The sequence below is a fragment of the Rana temporaria genome, chromosome 10 (assembly GCF_905171775.1).
Source record: "Rana temporaria chromosome 10, aRanTem1.1, whole genome shotgun sequence".
Classification (NCBI taxonomy): domain Eukaryota; kingdom Metazoa; phylum Chordata; class Amphibia; order Anura; family Ranidae; genus Rana; species Rana temporaria.
The window spans coordinates 144,759,321-144,782,045 of NC_053498.1; the positions used below are offsets into that span (position 1 = coordinate 144,759,321).

Consider the following 22,725-nt stretch of genomic DNA (forward strand, 5'->3'; position numbering starts at 1 on the left):
CGATGGGCAGCTAGGGAATTTCCAAAAGGTGTCTTCCCAAACACTACGGCACGATTGTTGTTCTATTATTACGGTCATTTGACCCCTGCAAGCAGCAATGCTCAGTTTTGCATAGAGATAGGGCAAGTGTTCTTCCATATTATAGTGTCTTCAAGCCCAACTGTGGGCAGAAATATTCTGCAATTAAATTTAAAAAATTGTGACGCAATGGCGCCAATCAAATCCTGTGACACAGGAGCGGAACTCCGGAGCGAGCCTGCATGGGTGCCCCCATGGAAAGGAGGAGCCAGGAGCGCCAAAAAAAAAAAAAAAAAAGAGCTCCAACCCTCTCTAACTGAGCTGAGCCCTAAAGCCCCATTCACTCCTCAGCGTTTCCAAAACTAGAAAGGAAATTTTTTTTTTTTTTAAATAAAATCAACTATTCTCTATGGAGACGGTTCACAGTCTCCTGAAGCTCAAAAACGTTTCGGAGCGTTTTTTTTGTAGCTCAAATTGGGCGGATTGGTGCATTTGTGAAGAGTTTGTTCCATAGAAATGCAAACACTTGGAGTGTTTTTCTTTCGGCTCAAATGCAAAATAAGAATAAGATATATCCCCAACGCTTAACTCTACACCCAACATTAGCCCCATCACCCTCAACATTAACCCCAACACTCTGCCCCCCCCCCCTTACCTCCCCCAACACTGGGCTCCCCCTATAACCTCCCCCAACACTGGGCCCTCCCCCCTAACCTCCCCCAACACTGGGCCCTCCCCCCCAACACTGGGCTCCCCCCCTAACCTCCCCCAACACTGGGCCCTCACCTAACCTCCCCCAACACTGGGCCCTCACCTAACCTCCCCCAACACTGGGCCCTCACCTAACCTCCCCCAACACTGGGCCCTCACCTAACCTCCCCCAACACTGGGCCCTCACCTAACCTCCCCCAACACTGGGCTCCCCCCCTAACCTCCCCCAACACTGGGCCCTCCCCCAACACTGGGCCCTCCCCCCTAACACTGGGCTCCCCCCCTAACCTCCCCCAACACTGGGCTCCCCCCCTAACCTCCCCCAACACTGGGCCCTCCCCCCTAACCTCCCCCAACACTGGCCCACCCCTAACCTCCCCCAACACTGGCTCACCCCTAAACTCCCCCAACACTGGGCCCTCCCCCCCTAACACTGGGCTCCCCCCCTGACCTCCCCCAACACTGGGCCCCCCCCTAACCTCCCCCAACACTGGGCTCCCCCTATAACCTCCCCCAACACTGGGCTCCCCCCCCTAACCTCCCCCAACACTGGGCTCCCCACCCTAACCTCCCCCAACACTGGGCCCCCCCACCCTCACCTCCCCCAACACTGGGCTCCCCACCCTAACCTCCCCCAACACTGGGCTCCCCACCCTAACCTCCCCCAACACTGGGCTCCCCCTCTAACCTCCCCCAACACTGGGCCCTCCTTCCTAACACTGGGCCCCCCCCCTGACCTCCCCCCAACACTGGCCCCCCCCCCTAACCTCCCCCAACACTGGGCCCCCACCTATCCTCCCCCAACACTGGGCCCCCACCTATCCTCCCCCAACACTGGGCCCTCCCCTAACCTCCCCCAACACTGGGCCCTCCCCTAACCTCCCCCAACACTGGGCCCTCCCCTAACCTCCCCCAACACTGGGCCCTCCCCTAACCTCCCCCAACACTGGGCCCTCCCCTAACCTCCCCCAACACTGGGCCCTCCCCCAACCTCCCCCAACACTGGGCCCTCCCCCAACATTAACCCCCAACACTGGCCCCAACATTAACCCTAACCCCCAACACTGGCCCCCCCCCCAACATTAACCCTAACCTCAACACTGGCCCCCCTAACCCCCCTACACAACATTAACCCCCAACATTAGCCCCCACTAACCCCCAATACAACATTAACCCCTAATCCTAACATTAGACCCCAACATTAGCCCCTAACCCCAACACTGCCCCCCCTAACCCCCCCAAACATTAACCTCTAATCCTAACATTAGCCCCCAACACTGGCCCCTAACCCTCAACCCCAACATAAATCCCTAACCTAACAAAATAAATAAAAAAGTAAATAAAGATATATAATAAAATAACCCCATAACCCAAAATCGATTAGAAGTATAAAAAAATTAAATAATAATAGATTAATGAAAAAAAAAGCGGATGAAAAACATAGCAACAAATAGGGGTGCAACGGATCGTCATTGATCCGTGATCCGAACCGAAAAAGATTGATCCGAACCGCACACACGTGATCCGAGGATTGTTTTCTAAAAAAAAAAAATAATAATAATAATAATTTGCACATGTTCAGTCCACACACAGCGTGGTAATGGCAAACGGAGGAGCTTGAATGCCCCGCGTCATTTAAATCCCCTGTATGGGAGCATTTTGTCTTCCATGTCAAATATAATGATGAAGGAAAGAGTTTAGTGGATAAAACCGTGACGGTGTGTAGGCACTGTGGCACAAGAATGCCATATGACAGTGGGAACACATCAAGTATTGTCACTAGGGGTGCAACTGATCCGTATGGATCAGCACCTTCGGGTCGGGACACACGGCGATCCACGGGCCTCCCGGTCCATAGGAAAGGCCGCGGCTTTGGCCTAGCTATCGAAGCGGCGGCCATCAAGGTCCACCCGGCGCGGGGGATGCAGGCTGCTCCTCGGAAGTTTGTGGGCACTTGAGCTCAATATGTCATTGACTCCTAACAGCCCAGCGATGAGCTCCATGCTGCACCTTGAGGAATCCACACGGGGAGCCGCTGCCGCACCGGGTGTCCTGCTGCTTGCCAGAGAAGAGAGAGGAGGCGATCGGGGGGATCTGTATGGACTGAGCATGTAGGGGGGATTTTCACTAGACACTCAGCCCGCCGATCAATGACACTAAAGGGATCTGATGATTGGGATAGTTCAGGTCACAGTAGGGAACTGGTGACACCACTTTCGTACATGGGGCTGCGACTTCCACTTGGCTGCACATATAAGTATTGCGAGATGCAGTTATTTCAACACAAAACAGAGCTTATACTCTTAAATACAGTATTTGTAAATCTGACGGACTGTTTAAATGTGAAAATCAGAGGTGTTCTGTCACATTAGCAATAAACAGTCCGTCGGATTTCCAAACACTGTATTTAAGCATATAAGCTCCGTTTTGTGTTGAGAAGAACTGTGAAATCTAAAACTCTGGTGGGTGTAACAAGATTTGTCTTTTTTTTTTTTTTTGCTGATCCGAAAATGATCCGATCCGTGACTCCTGATCCGAGGATCGATCCGATCCGTGAGTTTTTTGATCCGTTGCACCCCTAGCAACAAATGATGAAACCGATGATATTTTTCTCTATTGGCCAATTTAAATAACCACCAAAGCTCAAAAACGCTGTACACAAACACATGGAAACGCTCGAAAAAACGAGACAATCAGATGTGAATGCAGCCTCAATCCCAGCTCTGGGTTTGAACACGACCCTTGCATTGGCTCTCTCTGCTGTGCAAGGGTTAAATACTCTAGGGGGGGGGGGGGGTAGAGAAATAGGCCAATTTCTCACTCCAGCAGGCTTCTGGTGCTCCAGTTTGTAGGAGGGTTGTAGGTAGGTCCTCACCACCCCCACATACATTACAGAACGATTCCTCTTGTACTCAATGAGGTCCGTCTGCAACCAACGGCTGGAGCACCATAGAGAGGAGGCTTCGGGTGACCGGCCGCACAGAGCGGAGGGGTAATGAGAATAGTATTCTATCCTCACTCCTGTAGATGCAAAAAGCATTTAAACCCTCTGAGTGTAACGAGGCGCCACCACAAGGATGTTTTTGTGCCTGGAGGGGGGGAGTGATAAAGGAAAACCTGCACATGCAGTGACCGGTCACCTAGTGACAATGTCCACAGGAAAAGTTTACAGCCTTGTCTAAGCAGGAAATTCGCTCCTGGCAGCTGGACAAAGCAGAGGAGAAGCACAAATATATTTACCGCCCCAAAGCCAGACTCTGACCTAAAAGAGTCTGCAATCCCTAAAAATCACCCCAAGCCTGAAAGCAGAACTAAACCCTCCTATCCTTCAGGAAGGAAGGAATCCTAAGGAAGCCGCCATCTTGGCCTCAGATCTGCACGTGATCAGTTATGACATCACCGTCGGATGGCTTGACACACCAAGGTTGAAAATACGTTGCGGTTTGCAAGTGGTTTACGGTTGAAGATATCACCTATAACTCTGGCATCGTCTTTTTTTTAATATTATTATCAGCTGGCTTTCTCCTAAAACTGTTCCCAGCGAACCGCCAGTTTGCCCAAGAAATAATCCGGTGCGGTCGGCTGCTACCATAGGCAATCACTCTTTGATGGGACTCTATGGCCTTGGAGGACCAGAGCGACGTCATGACCTCACTTCCGGTCCAGGCTGGAAGAAAATATAGCCCAGATTCACAAAGCACTTGCGCCGACGTAGAACAAGATACGCAAGTGCAAATGTGCGCCGACACAAGTGCAAATGTGCGCCGACGTATCTGTGCGCCGTACCCACAAACTAAGATGCGCCTGAAAACAGGCTTAATCCCGCCGACGTAACGTGCCTACGCCGGCGTAGGGTGGGCGAACATTTAGGCTGGACGCATGGTGGCGCTCCCATTCAAATGAGGAAAATACGGCGATTCACGAACGTACGTACGCCCGACGCAGGCTATGCGAGGTGCGCGTAAGTTGTACGTCCGGCGTAAAGTTATTCCCCATAAATGAGTTGTAACCCAGCAGCAGACATGCACAGGTCTGCACCACGGAAAACAAGCCGGCGTAGTTTACGTTGGACGTGTGTCTGGATGGGTGTAGGTTACGTTCATGGCGTACGCAGTGATCGGGCGTATCTTAGGCAGTTCTTCCGACGTGGTTGTGAGCATGCGCAGGGGGGGTGCGTCCACGTCACGGCGCATGCTCAGTTCGTTAAAAGTACTTGTCTGGCGCTCGGACCATCATTTGCATGGGGTCACGCCTCATTTGCATGGGTCAAGCCCACTTCCACCTACTCCGGCCTGCGCCTTCGAAACCTACGCCACGCCGACGCGTGGGGAGCACTGGCTTCCTGAATTCCATGCTTGCCTCTCTGCGCTGCATCGACGTGGCGTACATTGGTTTGCGCTACGGCGGCGTAATGTGCGCCTGCTCTCTATGAATCTGGGCCCATATATATTTTTGGGGATCTTTCGCTTTAAAAATAAAATTAACCAGGTGTGAGGGGGGTAGGTGGTGTTCAGTGGGGTCACTGGGGGGCCGTTTGAGCTAGTGAAGGGGGAGTGTCAGTGAGGTGACTGAGGGGGGAGCAGTACGGAGGGTGAGGTGAGGGGGTGACTGAGGGGGGAGGGGGGTGTAATGTGACATGGGGGGGGGGGCAGTTTTGGGTGTGAGGTTACCGGGGGGGGGGGTCAGATTGGAGTTGAGAGGTGACTGGAAGGGGGGGGGAGAGGTCAGGAGTTGACTGAGGGGGGAGCAGTATGAGCTGGGGGTGTAAGGTGTGGGGGGGGGGGGTAGGTGGTGTTCAGTGGGGTCACTGGGGGGGGCAGTTTGAGGTGGTGGAGAGGGAGTGGAGACAGTTTTGGGTGCAAGGTGACTGATGAGGGAGCAGTATGAATGGGGGGGGGGGGGGTTGTAAGGTGACGTTCTGTGGGACACTAGGGGGAGAAGCAGTTTGAGCTAGTGAAGGGGGGGGGGGGGGGGAGGAGACAGTTTGGAGGGTGAGGTGAAGGGGATGGGGGTGACTGAGGGGGGGGGGGCGGTGTGAGCTGGGGGGGGGTGTTACTAGGGGAAGAACCAGTCTGAGCTGGTTTGGGGGGGGGGGTATTAATGTGACTTGGAGGTTGCGGACAGTTTTGGGTGCAAGATGATGGGGTTCGTGAGGTTGAGGTGACTAAGGGGGGAGCAGTATGAGGTGGGGGGGTGTAATGTGACTTGGGGCAGTTTTGGGTGTGAGGGGGGGGGTTTACAGGACAGATTGGGGTTGAGAGGTGACTGGGGGGGGGGGGTTCAGGTGACATTTATGAGGTGACTTAGGGGACGGGGTGTGAGAGGACTGGGGGGGGGGGGTTGGAGACAGTTTGGGGTGTGAGGTGACATATCTCGGGTGAGGTGAAGGGAGGAGGGGGTCAGGTGACATATGAGGTGACTTAGGGGAGGGGGTGTGAGAGGACTGTGGGGGGGTTGGAAAAGGTTTGGGGGGTAAGGTGGGGGGGGGTCAGGTGACATATATGAGGTGGGGAAGGGGTGTGAGAGGACTGTGTGGGGGGGTGGTGGAGAAAGTTTGGGGTGTGAGGCGACATATCTCGGGTGAGGTAAAGGGGAGGGGGGGGGGAGATGTGACATATATGAGAGGACTGTGGGGGGGGGGGGGGTGTGAGGTGAAGGTGGGGTCATGTGACATATATGAGGTGACTTAGGGGAGGGGGTGTGAGGGGACTGGGGGGGGGGGCAGTTTGGGGTGTGAGGTGACATATCTCAGGTGAGGTGAAGGGGGGGGGGGGGGTCAGGTGACATATATGAGGTGACTTAGGGGAGGGGGTGTGAGAGGACTGTGGGTGGGGGGGGGGGGAGACAGTTTGGGGTGTGAGGTGAAGGTGGGGTCATGTGACATATATGAGGTTATGAGGTGACTTAGGGGAGGGGGTGTGAGAGGACTGTGGGGGGGGGTTGGAGACAGTTTGGGGTGTGAGGTGAAGGTGGGGTCATGTGACATATATGAGGTTATGAGGTGACTTAGGGGAGGGGGTGTGAGAGGACTGGGGGGGGGGCAGTTTGGGGTGTGAGGTGACATATCTCGGGTGGGGTGAAGGGGGGGGGGTTCAGGTGACATATATGAGGTGACTTAGGGGAGGGGGTGTGAGAGGACTGTGGGGGGGGGGAGGGGGGAGACAGTTTGGGGTGTGAGGTGACATATCTCGGGTGAGGTGAAGGTGGGGGGGGGGGTCAGGTGACTTAGGGGAGGGGGTGTGAGAGAGGACTGTGGGTGGGGGGGGGGGGGAGACAGTTTGGGGTGTGAGAGGACTGTGGGGGGGGGGAGACAGTTTGGGGTGTGAGAGGACTGTGGGGGGGGGGGGGGGAGACAGTTTGGGGTGTGAGGTGACATATCTCGGGTGAGGTGGGGGGGGGGGGGTCATGTGACATATAAGGGGACTTAGGGGAGGGGGTGTGAGAGGACTGTGGGGGGGGGGGACAGTTTGGGGTGTGAGGTGACATATCTCGGGTGAGGTAAAGGGGAGGGGGGGGTGATGTGACATATATGAGAGGACTGGGGGGGGGGGCAGTTTGGGGTGTGAGATGACATCTCTCAAGGGAGTCATGTGACATATATGAGGTGACTGTGGGGAGGGGGTGTGAGGACTATGTGGGGGGGGGGGGGACAGTTTGGGGTGTGGGGTGACATCTCGGGTGAGGTGAAGGGGGAGGGGGGGTCATGTGACATATGTGAGGTGACTTAGGTGAAGGGGTGTGAGAGGACTGGGGGTTGGAGACAGTTTGGGGTGTGAGGTGACATATGTCGGGTGAGGTGAAGGGGGGGGGTCAGGTGACATATATGAGGTGACTGTGGGGGGTTGGAGACAGTTTGGGGTGTGAGGTGACATATCTCTTGTGAGGTGAAGGTGGGGGGTGTCAGGTAACATATAAGGGGACTTAGGGGAGGGGGTGTGAGAGGACTGTGGGGGGGGGGGGGGGAGACAGTTTGGGGTGTGAGGTGACATATCTCGGGTGAGGTGAAGGTGGGGGGTCAGGTGACATATATGAGGTGACTGTGGGGGGGGGGGGAGACAGTTTGGGGTGTGAGGTGACATATCTCGGGTGAGGTGAAGGTGGGGGGTCAGGTGACATATATGAGGTGACTGTGGGGGGGGGGGGGGAGACAGTTTGGGGTGTGAGGTGACATATCTCTGGTGAGGTGAAGGTGGGGGGTCCGGTGACATATATGAGGTGATGGTGGGGGGGGGGGGGGAGACAGTTTGGGGTGTGAGGTGACATATCTCTGGTGAGGTGGGGGGGAGGGGGGGGGGTGATGTGACATATATGAGAGGACTGGGGGGGGGGGCAGTTTGGGGTGTGAGGTGACATATCTCTGGTGAGGTGAAGGTGGGGGGTCCGGTGACATATATGAGGTGATGGTGGGGGGGGGGGGGAGACAGTTTGGGGTGTGAGGTGACATATCTCGGGTGAGGTGACATATCTCGGGGGAGTCATGTGACATATATGAGGTGACTGTGGGGGGGGAGACAGTTTGGGGTGTGAGGTGAAGGTGGGGGGTCCGGTGACATATATGAGGTGACTGTGGGGGGGGGGGGGGAGACAGTTTGGGGTGTGAGGTGACATATCTCTGGTGAGGTGGGGGGGAGGGGGGGGGTGATGTGACATATATGAGAGGACTGGGGGGGGGGGCAGTTTGGGGTGTGAGGTGACATATCTCGGGTGAGGTGACATATCTCGGGGGAGTCATGTGACATATATGAGGTGACTGTGGGGGGGGGGCAGTTTGGGGTGTGAGGTGACATATCTCGGGTGAGGTGAAGGGGGGGGGTCAGGTGACATATATGAGGTGACTGTGGGGGGGGGGGGCAGTTTGGGGTGTGAGGTGACATATCTCTTATGAGGTGAAGGGGGGGGTGTCAGGTGACATATGTGGGGGATGGTATTTAGTATTACCGTATGAAGTGACCCCCTCCCCCTCCCCGGACACTCACATGACTGCGGGCGGAGAGAACACCGAGCGGCACAGAACCGACAACCGTCAATCTCCTGGAACTTCTGTCACTGCTGATTGGGCGAGTCCTAATGGCGTCACCGGTGGGGATCGGCAGGGCGGGGCACTTCCCGGCTTTTCCTCCTCTAGGGGGGGGGGTGTATTGTTGTCTCCACACCAGTCCGCTCCTCCAGGCGGTAGCCGCCATCTTTGTGTAGCCCGAATAGCTCAGGAGTCTATGGAAGGTGCGGGGCAGAGGAGTGAGGACAGAAATCTGACGCGGGACTTCCCCCTTCTCCTCAGAGTGTGTCTAAAGTCTGTTAAACTTACATCTATGGAAACAAGTGAGGAGGACTGGGGGAGATTTCTCAATAAAGATGTTTCGGATTTCTTGATGTTTTTAGTAGAAAAGGAAAAAAAAAAGGAAATAAAAATCTCCAATGAGAACCGCGGACTTCCTGTAGTATGAGAGCCTCACATTGACCTCTTCATTACCGGGCACTCCCCTCCCCCCTTCCTGCCCGGGACCATCATCACCTGTCACCGGAGTTACCGACCTACCAGATTCAATATTACTGACACCCACAATTAATTTTTTCAAAAGTTACAAAATGACAGTTTTAAGTGCAAATTTCGGTATTTAGGCCATAAAAACAAGTATATTATGCGATTAGCACATAACTCCCAACTGTCCCGGATTTGGAACTTGGGGCCAGATTCACAGAGCAGATACGACGGCGTATCTGTTGTTCTATCTATGCGACTGGTTCATAGAATCCGTTACGCATAGATAGCCATAAGATCCGACAGGTGAAATTGTTTTACACTGTCGGATCTTAAGATGCAATACCGCGGCCACCGCTGGGGGGGGGGGGGTTCGCGTCGTAAACCAGCGTCGGGTATGCAAATTAGGAGTTACGGCGATCCACGACGGTTTTTCGCGTTCGCTACGTCGCTGCTAGTCTAGTTTCCCGCCGCAAAGTTAGTCGTCGTTTTGGGTGCCCTAACTTTACACAGCAAACGTATGTGCTGTATAAAGTATGGCCGTCGTTCCCGCGTCCAAATTCACGTCGTTTGCGTAAGACGTCCGGGAATACGAAAATACGCTACACACGTCGCCGTTCGAAAAAATTACGTCACGTCGCGCAAAGCATGGCGGGTAATTCAAAACGGAGCATGCACAGTAGGTCCGGCGCGGGAGCGCGCCTAATTTAAATGGCACACGCCCCTTTGAATTACGCGGGCTTACGCACTTGCGATGAAAACTTGCGGCGGTGTAACGTATCTACGATACGTTACGCCGCCGCAATTCTACCTGAATCTGGCCCAATGTCCCGCTGTCCCTCTTTCCTCCTCATGTTGGTCTGATCTACATAGTTGTAAATAAAATGCACTTTTTATCTTTCAAAAAAGTGTTTCCCAGAGCTAAACCTTTCATCCAAATTTTCATTCTAAATTGCTTCATTTGTAAACTCCAAAAGCCAATATAAAGGAATAGTAACCGTAAAAACACTTGTGGGTTTAACCACTTAAGACCCGGACCAAAATGCAGCTAAAGGACCCGGCCGGTTTTTGCGATTCGGCACTGCGTCGCTTTAACAGACAATTGCGCCGTCGTGCGACGTGCCTCCCAAACAAAATTGGCGTCCTTTTTTCCCCACAAATAGAGCTTTCTTTTGGTGGTATTTGATCACCTCTGCGGTTTTTATTTTTTGCGCTATAAACAAAAATAGAGCGACAATTTTGAAAAAAAATGCAATATTTTTTACTTTTTGCTATAATAAATATCCCCCAAATAGATATAAGAACATTTTTTTTTTCCTCAGTTTAGGCCGATACGTATTCTTCTACATATTTTTGGTAAAAAAAAATCGCACTAAGCGTTTATCGGTTGGTTTGCGCAAAAAGTTTGCATTTACAAAATAGGGGATCGTTTAAATGCATTTTTATTATTATTTTTTTTTTTACTACTAATGGCGGCGATCAGCGATTTTTTTCGTGACTGCGACATTATGGCGGACACTTCAGACAATTTTGACCAATTTTTGGGACCATTGTCATTTTCACAGTAAAAAATGCATTTAAAATGCACTGATTACTGTGGAAATGACAATTGCAGTTTGGCAGGTGAAGTGGCAAGTGACAATTCGCAACGTGTGGCAGGTGACGTGGCAAGTGACAATCCGCAACGTGTGGCAGATGACGTGGCAAGTGACAATCCGCAACGTGTGGCAGGTGATGTGGCAAGTGACAATCCGCAATGTGTGACAGGTGACGTGGCAAGTGACAATCCGCAACGTGTGGCAGGTGACGCGGCAAGTGACAATCCGCAACGTGTGGCAGGTGACGTGGCAAGTGACAATCCGCAACGTGTGGCAGGTGACGCGGCAAGTGACAATCTGCAACGTGTGGCAGGTGACGCGGCAAGTGACAATCCGCAACGTGTGGCAGGTGACGTGGCAAGTGACAATCCGCAACGTGTGGCAGGTGACGTGGCAAGTGACAATCAGCATCTGGTGTCAGATGACATGGCAAGTGACAATCCGCAATGTGTGGCAGGTGACGTGGCAAGTGACAATCCACAATGTGTGGCAGGTGACGTGGCAAGTGACAATCAGCATCTGGTGTCAGGTGACGTGGCAAGTGACAATCAGCATCTGGTGTCAGGTGACGTGGCAAGTGACAATCAGCATCTGGTGTCAGGTGACGTGGCAAGTGACAATCCGCAACGTGTGGCAGGTGACGTGGCAAGTGACAATCCGCAACGTGTGGCAGGTGACGTGGCAAGTGACAATCTGCAACGTGTGGCAGGTGACGCGGCAAGTGACAATCCGCATCTGGTGGCAGGTGACGTGGCAGGTCACACACTCAGGGCTCTCACTTATGGTGAGTTGAACTTTTTCATTTTTATTTAACAATGTAATAATAGTAATGATGCGCTTCAATCATCCTGACACCATAACAACCATGGTGCCGGGATGATTACCAGCCATTTCCCCCATAAATTTCCCCCCAAAAAACAGATTTTCTGGCAGTGCCCCTCCCAAGACGAGACTCTGGATCCGCCCCTGGATGGCACCTCACCGACGCGTCCCCTCCTGAGTCACAGTGACAAAATCTCTCCATGTCAGGTGGTCCTTTCAGTCCAAACAGCCTCTCCAGTCCCTCTCCCGGCTCCTGTCCTGGAGACCCGCACACCAAGCTCTGCCCGCTCCCCTGCACCATGACATCACATGACACGCTCAGGCATTCCCTTCCCTTTTCTATCTCACTCTTTTCCATCTCTTTATTCAAGTGCAAGACTAATGTAAGGCCCACGGGTTGTTAGGCCTCTCTTTGGGCTACAGTAGAACCTTGGATTACGAGTATAATCCATTCCAGGAGAATGCTTGTAATCCAAAGCACTCGCATATCAAAGCCAGTTTCCCCATAGAAGTCAATGGAAACGAAGATGTTTCGTTCCGCATTGACTTCTATGGCATGCAATACCGCATGTGGCCAGAGATGGGGGGCGCCGGAGAGAGCCTCGGAAATACTCTGGGACAGCTCGGCTGACCTCGGAAACCCTCGGAAAGGTTCGAGAACTGAGTATTTCCAAGTGATTTCTAGTATTTCCGAATAGCTCGGAATGGCTCCGAAGCTTTTCCGAGTGTCACCGGCGCCCCCGCACCACTGGCCAAATGCGGTACTCAGGGCCGTCTTAAATAGCATCACGGGCCCCTGGGCAAAGTAATGCTCTGGGGCCCCTACAATGATGACAGTGTAGGTAAACAGACATCAAATAGGTAGGAGGCAGACTGCCTCCCCTGTGTAACCATCACTCTCAGTGCCATCATGGGGCCCCCAATTTCGGGGCAGCATGGGCTCAAGGACCAGCTGCTTTGGGGAAAGTGCAGGGGCCCCCCATGCAGTTGGGGCCCCTGGGCAGTGCCCAGGTGTGCCCTCTCATTAAGGCAGCCCTGGCGGTACTGCACACCCCATTAGCTTGAATTTCGCAAACCGAGTCAGATTTTTTTTTTTTTTTTAAAGTTGCTCGTTATTCAAAACGCTCATTACCGCGTTACTTGTAAACCAAGGTTCCACTGTATAACCAACTATGGGCCAGATTCACGAACAATTACGACGGCGTAACGTATCCCCTTTACGTTACTCCGCCGCAAGTTTTCGTCGTAAGTGCTTGATTCACAAAGCACTCATGTGTAAACTTGCGGCGGCGTAGCGTAAAGCTGTCCGGCGCAAGCCCGCCTAATTCAAATGGGGTATGTACATTTAAATTAGGCGCGTTCCCACGCCGAACGTTCTGCGCATGCTCCGTTAGGAAATTTCCCGCCGTGCTTTGCGCGAAAAAACGCCACCCCGACGTGTTTTTTGAACGGCGACATGTGTTACGTCCTTTCGTATTCCCGGACCTCTTACGCAAAAAAAAAAAAAAATTTGAAATTCGGCACGGGAACGACGGCCATACTTTAACATGGCTGGTCTAAATCTAAGCCATGAAATAGCAGGGAAAAACCGACTAGCGACGACGTAAGAGAATGCGACGAACGCGCGTACCTTCGTGGATCGCCGTAAACACCTAATTTGCATACCCGACGCGGAAAACGACGCGAACTCCACCCAGCGGTCGCCGAAGTATTGCATCCTAAGATCCGAAGGCGTACGAAGCCGTACGCCTGTCGGATCTTAGCCAAAAGCCGTCGTATCTTTGTTTGTGAATTACAAATAAAGATATGACGCAACAAATTTGAAAGTACGCCGGAGTATCAGCAGATATCAGCAGATACTCCGGCGTACTTATTCTGTGAATCTGGCCCTATGTTTCTCAATACAAGTCTCCTCATAGTTGACCACTCTGTCGCAGTTCCTGATACCCATTGGTGGATTTCCATGGATTTCTGTCTTAAAGAGCAAACTGCAGTCTGCTCACATAATTTGTAATAAAAACACCTTTACCATTCTGAAGCTTCCCTCCAACCACTTTGCCTATTTTTTTATATATATACTGTGATTTTTTACTTACCAAATATTCTGCAGAAATCTTCCTCCACTGAGTCTGGCTGCAGCCATTTTAACTGTGGGCAGCTGAAGCTGCTTCCTGTTCACTTCCTGGATTTACACAGACACACAGAGGCACACCTCCAGCTCTGCAGCTCTCATTGGCCCTCTTGTTACTCACCCCACTACATTCCTGGCAAACTCTCATGAGAGTGAGAGAGCTGTGCATGATGTCAAAAACCTAGGGTAATGACCAGACAAGAAACAGGAAGTGGGCAGAAAATAATGTTTTACTATCCAAAGTTAAAGGGGTTATAAACCCTCATGTTTTATCACCTAATGCATCCTATGCATTAAGGTGAAAAAACTTCTGCCAGTGACCGGCCCCCCCATTTTACTTACCTGAACCCCATATTTCCCTTGGCAGAGACGCACTGTCCCTCTCTGCAAGGGGTTCCAGCTCTCGATTGGATAGATTGATAGCAGCGCAGCCATTGGCTGTCAATCAAATCCAATGACGTGAATGCCAGGGGGCGGGGCCGAGTCCGGCATTTGTGTCTATGGACGCCGAATACTGGACTCGGAAGTTCACCCGCAAGGTAACCCCCTTGGGAGAGCGCTTCACCTAGAGCATGGGTTCTCAAACTATGGCCCTCCAGTTATCTGATGCATGGGAAGAGCCATGAGAGCCACCACGGGACCCCAGAAAACACCGTTCGGGGCCACTCTGTGCAAAACGACCTGCACACTGGAGGTAAGTATGACATGTTTGTTATTTAAAAAAAAAAAAAAGGCAAACCTTTAATATCAATTAAAGCGGAGCTCCGCCAAGAATTTTTTATTTTTTTTTAAATACTGCAAAAAAAATAATACATACCTGAAGTGCCTGTTGCTAGGCAGATGCGTCCTAATCTGCCACATCCTGATCCGCGGTCCATCTTCTTTCTTCTGTTCCTCGGCTGCCTCCTGTGGAATGGGGGAGCGGGGTCTTCTGGGACCTTGTGTGTGTCCCAAGAGACATCATCCATTCACCTCGCGTATGCGCAGTAAGGAATCGGGCGGTGAAGCCGCAAGGCTTCACTTCTTGATTCCCTCACCGAGGATGGCGGTGGGACAGCCGAGACCCGAGCGATTGCTCGGCTTCGGCTGCCGTCATCGATGGAACCCTGGACAGGTAGGTCTCCTTATTAAAAGTCAGCAGCAACAGTGTTAGTAGCTGCTGACTTATAATTTTTTTTTTTTTCTAACTGGACCTCCACTTTAAACTCCTTACCCATAAAACATGCCATCATTGATAACTTATTGTTTACCGTTTACGTTGACAGAGCCTGTAACGGAAGGGCCCATGGGAGCCAGAAGCTCTTGAAAAGTATGAGATACTCCTGTTTCATCTTCACCGATGACTCTTATGTCTAAAATCATCCTATGTCCACTAGGGGCATAGGATGATTTAGAAATTATATCTTGGATTGCTTGTAATCCACAATATATTCTAGGATATCTGTCAGAACTATTTACAGGTTGATTCTGAACTCAACAGGTTAATTGAAAGAGTGACTCATTCAATGTGGGAACACAGACTTGTTAGGCGTTAATTTCGTCTGTTACTGTGATGTAAATGAATCTTAGTATGGCTTCTAAGAACCTTTCATTGTGCTGTGTTAATTGACACTGTATTGTGTGAAGTTCTATTGATGATAAATGTGTATTGTGAGTTAACAAACAGTCTAAAGGTCAGATGTCTGACTTATCAGCTATAGTTAATTAGCTCATGTAAATTATGTCAGACCTGGTGCCAGAAAGTCTACCCAAAAGATGTGTATTGGCCTGCTTGCGTCATGTGGTGGGTGGAGTTGAGTTATTGTTCATGTTGTTACTAACTGTATATAAGAGCCTGATTTTCTCATTAAAGGGTCTATTCGTTTTGAACCTCAAACAGAGCGGAGTCTCGTTATTGGGGTTCGGTTTGCCTGACTGTGGAGTGTCGATAGCTGTCGAATATCTTAAATGGCGTTAACCCCTGTGCCATTTGGGGTTCCGTTACAGAGCCATCTACAGAACCATTTTGTATTACATTATAACAGGGCTCGACAAATCCCGGTCGCCAGGGGAGCTGGCCCCATCTGGTGGTGAGCCGTTGGTATTACAAGTTATTACCACCAGATGTGTAAGCTGGCGCCATCTAGTGGTGGCCGTTGGTATTACAAGTTAAGCATTACAAGTTAAACAGCAATTCTAATGTAATTTTTCACTATTTTCACTGCCATCTTCTTCCCTCTAATTAAAACCCCCAAATATTATATATATTTTTTATCCTAACACCCTAGAGAATAAAATGGCGATCGTTGCAATGCTTTCTGTCATGCCGTATTTGCGCAGCGGTCTTACAAGCGCACCTTTTTGGGAAACAATTACACTTTTTTTAATTAAAAAATAAGACAGCAGTAAAGTTATCCCCATTTTTTAAAATATTATGAAAGATAATGTTACGCCGAGTAAATTCATACCCAACATGTCACTCTTCAAAATGACGTCCGCTCGTGGAATGCCGACAAACTTTTACCCTTTAAAATCTCCATAGGCGACGTTTAAAAAATTCTACAGGTTGCATGTTTTGAGTTAGAGGAGGTCTAGGGCTAGAATTATTGCTCTCGCTCTACCAATCGCAGCGATACCTCACATGTGTGGGGTATGAACACCGTTTACATATGCGGGCGCTGCTCACGTATGTGTTCGCTTCTGCGCGCAAGCTCGTCGGGACGGGGCGCGTTTTCTGGCTCCTTACTTTTTTAGCTGGCTCCTGGATTCCAAGCAAATTTATCAAACCCTGCATTATAAGGTTTTACTGAAAATGTAATTAAAAAAAAACATTAAAACAGAAAAATGTATTTACCCCCCAAAAAAAATAAAATAAGAGAAAATAAACAGACACATGTGTAATATGGGGAATTTTAATTGTTTGTAATTTACAGCAGAAAGAATAGAAAGCATTCAGAAAACATTTTCCATAGTTTTAAGGGCAATTCAAAACATTTTGCATGGTTCCAGCAGCTGATTTCTTCAACAGATCCATTGATCTCAGTGTTTTTTTTTATTTTTTTTTATTTTTACATGCACAATTACAAAAATAAAACTTACAAAAAAGGAGACATCTATATTTTAGCTTTACATGCAAGCCTTTGGGGACCCCCGTTTGGCGCCAACTACTGTGTGGAACTGCTGTAAGCGTGCAACCATGTAGGGATTTCACGTTATAAATTCTATTTCTCGCACACAGTACAGATGTTATTGTTTTTTATTTATTTTTTAAATGTTCACAGAAGCTGAACAAAAATTAAAAAAATCAAAGAAAAAAAATAAAATAAAAGAAATAAGAATCTAGAAAATTAAAATGCTGAGAGACAGAATACGTTTAACAATTACATATTATGACAGACTCCTGGCACTTGGGAAATGTTATGTATTCCATCCAAGTTAGCTGTTGTATGCAATTTTTTTATTTTATTTATTTTTTTTACATTCAAAATCCAAGATTTGACACTGCCAGTAAAAGGTTTATTGCAAAAAGTTGCTTTGACAGACACTCTCTTTTCATCTGAACAGCTCAATGCATCTGAAGTGCTAGAACAGGCCCTTGTGACTGCTTTTTTAATATCTGATGGTACAGTAACTTGGAAAGGTCCTGCAATGTTACTGAATCGGAGAACGTTATTCGACACACACTGCACAACACCGACCTCAATGTGTATTTTTTTTTTTTTTTAGTACAAATATACAGAGAATACAGCATTACAAGGGAGACCAGTACTCTTGCCAAGGTGAGAAAAAATTACATTCTTCATGAAAAGTGGAAATATTAATATACAGTTCCAGATAACAAAATTCAAAAAGTTACGCTAATACTAATACACAACAGCAGTGTTATTCCAAAAAAGGCTTTTTTTTTTTTATTAATTTATTTATTATTGATATGTGTATTAATTATTTTTTTTTCATCCCGTTCCTTGTGAGTACATAATAAAATACATTCTACTTGGAACACTCAATGTCCCGTCAAAAAAGAGCAGTATATATAATTATTTTTTTATCTTTTTAATGTACAGACTATTCATAATGGTGGATTGTGCGTGATCTTATGACAAGTATATAACCTATACATCATTTTTTTTTTTTTGTTTTGTTTTTTTGTTTTTTTCAGCTCGTTCCTATCTGTACATCTCACATGAAAGGAAAATTAATTTGTTAAAAAAATGCAGCAAGAGTACTGACCTCGTCAATTTTTTTGAGCTTCATTTTCAAGCCTTTTTTTGTCTTTAAACGTCCTGGATAAAAGTTTCTTACATATGCACATTGTGTAATCTTTACATTTTTTTACTTCTCAGTATAAAAAAAATATACAGTAGAAACTGTTGAAGTAGGGAAAAAAGGCTAGTACAACCTGAATAGTACTGTCTCCCTATACAATCAAATATGTTGCAGATTGTAAGTCTAAAAGTTCAAACAAACGCCGGCAATGAGTGCCAAAAAGTTTTATTACCGAAGCACACTTAACTTTTTTGTAACTCTCTTTCCTTTTTAAATACTTTATAGTCTGAACACTTTGGCTTGTTCCTGTGTGGAAATATCTTATACCATGAGTCCCCTACAAGACCAGTTAGCATCTTTTTTTTTTTCTCTTTTTTTTTCTTTTTTTTTTAATACTTCTTACACTTTTTGTATTACACTTTCATTTGTGTGCAATTATTAGTTAACATTTTCTGACTTCCAGCAAAGAGATATGAAAATGTGAAACATATTCTCTACTTTCATACTATTTGAGTTATTTTATTTTTTTTTCTTAGCATTTTATTGAGTTTGAGTCTACATTTTTGTTTTTTGTTATTGGCGTGAGTGTATGATTTTTAAGCATATACAGTTTTTTTTTTTTTTAATGAGCGTTTGCTTTGCGAAACTAAAATTTTCTTAAGCGATATAGCATTCACGTTACTTGGCACCATTGGCAAAAATAATAAAAAAAAAAATAGATAAATAAGATTTAACATAAAAAATAAGATAAAGTTATGTTTTGGTAGCCAAATATGAAATGTAAACATATCCGTTTATTAATTAGCTTTTTTCGTTTTCTAAGTCTAAATACAATAGCTCTTTTTTTTTTGTTTGCAGTTAATCATGCTTAGCAAAATGTTCTTCTAAAGAACATTTAAAATAAATTACTCTTATAGTGAAATAAAATTTTTGTTTCATTTTACAGACCATAGCCACTAATGCTTTGCTTTTTTTTTTTTTTTTCACTTCTTTTGTGTTCTTGGTTTCATGCACATATCTTAATTTTATTTTTGATTAATATATACAATATATACAGACAACTCATCCACACATTTTCCAATGCAGTCCAGCAATCTACACATATAAGGGATTCCAGCCATGGTATTATCCTGCATCCAAATTTTTTTTTTTTTTTAAATAATATTTCTCATTTCCATTCCCGCCTTCTGTATACAATTCTTTCTCTTGTTCTTTTTTTCTTTTGTTGAGAAGTCCAAATATACTATTAACTGGCCAGCACGCAGCACCAATTGATTCGTAGGTGGCAAAATGTTCAGGCAATGTAAATGCAACCCTATGGGCAGTATGGGTAATCCCTATGGGCAGTATACGCAACCCCCTTTCTTGGGAAGCAGGCAATCGATACACACAAGGTGTTTTTTTCTTTATTTTTTAAATTTTTCTAGCTTCTATCTTCTGAGATTAGACTCAAACTAATACCTAAACATCAATGAACATCATGAAAAAAATATTTATATATATTATTATTATTTTTTATTTATTTTTTAGAAGATATAATCTTCATTCTGCTTACATATATCTTTTTATATATAATTATTTGTGCATAACATAGAGGTCTCCGCTTTCAAAGTGGAGTTTTGCTAAATACTGGTAGAGGCAAGAAGTGTCAATGGTCAACTGTAAAGTGGTCTGTAACCAAGTATTACAGGACAGCTTTAATGGCGTCGTTGGCAGGATTATACTGAATCTGCATGTGTTTGAATATTGATCGTATATAGGAGGGTGGGGGGGGGGGGGGTTAGTAGTAATTATACCGTGCACACTCGTTTTTTTGTGAGATGGATATATCATACAGATTTTTTTTTTCCAAATTCATTGTGAAGAAATGTGGAAAACCAACCGTTCTTGAGTCAGCGTTTTTTTTTTTAGCAGATGCTGACTTTAGATCCTCTTCACTCAAGAGTAATGTGCACAATGCATAGATATGTTTTATATACATAGAATTTTGAATAAAATAATAATAATAAAAAAAAGAAAGAAAGTCAAGCATAAAAACCACTCTTTCCATGTGGTCAGGCTGACTCCTTTTTCGCCACACTAAATGACTGACGCGTTTTGCATCTCTTGAAGACGTATTGGTGTTTCAACTACGTTTCTAAGCACGTTCTATGCCTTATAAAATTGCATGTTTTTTTTTTTTTAAATGACGTATTTAATGGGGAGTAGTCGAATTTTGGAGGTGCTGTCCACGATGCAGCTCAGGTACGGACAAGGTAAGACAGTCAAGCTATAAAGTATGGTCCAAAAACCTTTTTTTTTTCCCATTCGTTTTTCGAAAAAGGATGTCCATGGCCTCCTTTGTGTGAGTGATCGATGGCTGTGGGTTTAGCATTCAGAATTTGCTTGTGCATTTCCACCTTTGCTCAAGAATTTTTGGTATAACATTTGAACAGTTCCACACGTTGTTTGAATTCAGCCCTATATGAATCTCAGGGCTCCCGGGTCTCGGAGACACTGGAGCCACGGCGGTCAATCATCTCCTGGCGCCATTTATATGTTTTGTTTCCCATGATTCAACAGAAGATTTAAATTCCAAGATGTCTTGCTGAACAAAGCAAAAAGTTGTCCATGAAAGTGCAAATGCAATGACCAAAAAAGATTACTGTTAAAATCCTGCAGGTGATCTCTTGAAAACCGCAGTGTTTTTTTTTTTATTTATTTTTTTGTTTTTTTGTTGCATGTCTCTGCTAAAAACAGAAAATGAAACAGTCCGAAAAAAGCACTGTCACATTGCTAAGGGGCGCTGTTTTATATCTTCAAGTTCCTTGGCCTTTTTCGATTCTTTCACTCTGAAAATAAAAAGAGATATAAAATTACATCGGCTGAAACCTGGAAATACGTCCGTTATTTGTCATTCTCATGTATAAATGTTTCCTCAGTAACGCTGGAGGGCGACTAGGCACCAAACTGGGACAAAAGTAAAGTTTGGTTAGTGCATATGATCGTATCATTGACAGCAGTGATAATAATAATTACAGTAAAACCTTGGATTGCGAGCATAATTGGTTCCGGGAAGCATGCTTGTAATCCAAAGCACTTGTATATCAAAGCAAATTTTCCCATAAGAAATAATGGAAACTCAAATGATTCGTTCCACAACCATTTATTCATAAGTCCTTCAGGTTATAGTCCATCTAAAAAGATTATAGCGATGTGTAACCATAAAAAGTCCATCCACAAATGGGGATTAGAAGCAAAATCCAGCAGGAGCTCCAGAGTATAAAAGAGAAGAGAGGCGCCTCTAAGTGTAGCAATATGGTTACATTTAATGAAGGTACAACATTTAGCAACTCACATGGTTGATGATTAAAAGAGGCCCATCTAAGTATTCAGGCATCCGGGGGAAAAGCGATCCATACACCAACCTAATCGTTCTCTTAGTTCTTCTCAAGACCTTCTACTCTCTAGCTCTCGCATCACCTCCTCCCATGCTCGTCTCCAGGACTTTTCCAGAGCCTCTCCAAGTCAATGGAACTCCTTACCCCAATCTATCTGTCTATCTCCTTCTCTATTAGCTTTTTGAGGATCCCTGAAAACCTTCCTCTTCAGAGAAGCCTTCCCTACCCATACCTAACAACTGTACTTTCATTTGAGTCCATCTGATCATCCCCCACAGCTAACTACCCTTTGTTCCACTTGACCCTCCCTTCTGGACTGTAAGCTCTAACGAACAGGGCCCTCTGATCCCTCCTGTATTGATTTGTATTGTGACTGTACCGTCTTCCCTGATGTCAAGCGATGTGCAAACTGTTGGCGCTATATAAATCCTGTATAATAATAATAATGATAGACCTCATTAAATGTAACCATATTGCTACACTTAAGCTTCGTACACATGTACGGGTTTCCCGGTGGTAAACCCGAGGGAACATGCTCGGCAGCTTTTTCTCCCCTACACACGGTCGGTTTTCCTGGCAGGAAAACTGAATGAGAGCTTTGGCCGGGAAACCCGGCCGTGTGTGTGCTCCACTGCAGTGTTTCCCATAGGAAAACTGCCGGGAAAAATATCGATGGGATTCGCGGCAGGAAAAAAGAAAACATGATTCCTGGCGGTTTTCCTGTCGGTTTTCCCGGCCAAAAGCTGTCCCGGTGGAAAAAAAATGGTCGTGTGTACGCAGCATTTGAGGCGCCTCTCTTCTCACTACTCTTATATCAAGACATCGCTTGTATATCAAGTCAAAGTTTATTAAAACATTTTGCTTGTCTTGCAAAACGCTTTGAAACCAAGTTACTCTCAAACCAAGGTTCTACTGTACAGTGCTAAAGAAAAAGCAGTGATCAAGACGAATCAGTAAGAAATCTGATTTGCGATGTTTACGTAAATACACTTTGTAGATTAGCCGGTAACCTTCAACATATGATAGGCAATGTGTCAGCTAATGCGCTGAGAAAGAAACGTTTGGAGAGATGGGTCATCACCCCACATACCTCACCATGGGTATGTTTTCACTTCCCATCACTATTCCTCACGTTGCCCTTACCCCATTGGACATTTATATCAATTGCTTAATTTTATTTACTTAGAGTCCATCTCTCATTAGGTACGTCCCCCCTGGTCGCCGCGGGGGACCCCCTCATTGGTGGCGTCCAGTGTCCGGGTCTGATAGGGGTCTTAGGCAATGCTGTATCCTGGCCTAGGCAGCACTTTTCAGGGGGGGCAGCACGGAAAGAGTCCCTGA

At 47.0% G+C, this 22,725-nt stretch overlaps 2 protein-coding genes across 10 annotated transcripts in view; both read right to left on the reverse strand.

The window, feature by feature from the left end:
• Nucleotides 1–8,810, reverse strand: part of VAMP3 (vesicle associated membrane protein 3) — a 31,507-nt gene extending 22,697 nt beyond the window's left edge. Inside the window, exon 1 of the mRNA XM_040326485.1 lies at nucleotides 8,706–8,810. Within this exon, the coding sequence (XP_040182419.1) occupies nucleotides 8,706–8,707 (2 nt within the window). The 5' untranslated portion in view covers nucleotides 8,708–8,810. The remainder of the gene's footprint in view (nucleotides 1–8,705) is intronic.
• A 7,826-nt stretch (nucleotides 8,811–16,636) lies between these two features.
• The window catches only part of CAMTA1 (calmodulin binding transcription activator 1), a 1,702,014-nt gene continuing 1,695,925 nt past the window's right edge, over nucleotides 16,637–22,725 (reverse strand). For 8 of the 9 annotated variants that reach the window (XM_040326489.1, XM_040326487.1, XM_040326491.1 and 5 more), the window contains one exon: nucleotides 16,637–20,835. In XM_040326489.1, the coding sequence (XP_040182423.1) occupies nucleotides 20,772–20,835 (64 nt within the window). In that variant the 3' untranslated portion in view covers nucleotides 16,637–20,771. The remainder of the gene's footprint in view (nucleotides 20,836–22,725) is intronic. The other variant, XM_040326490.1, reaches the window with a different exon arrangement.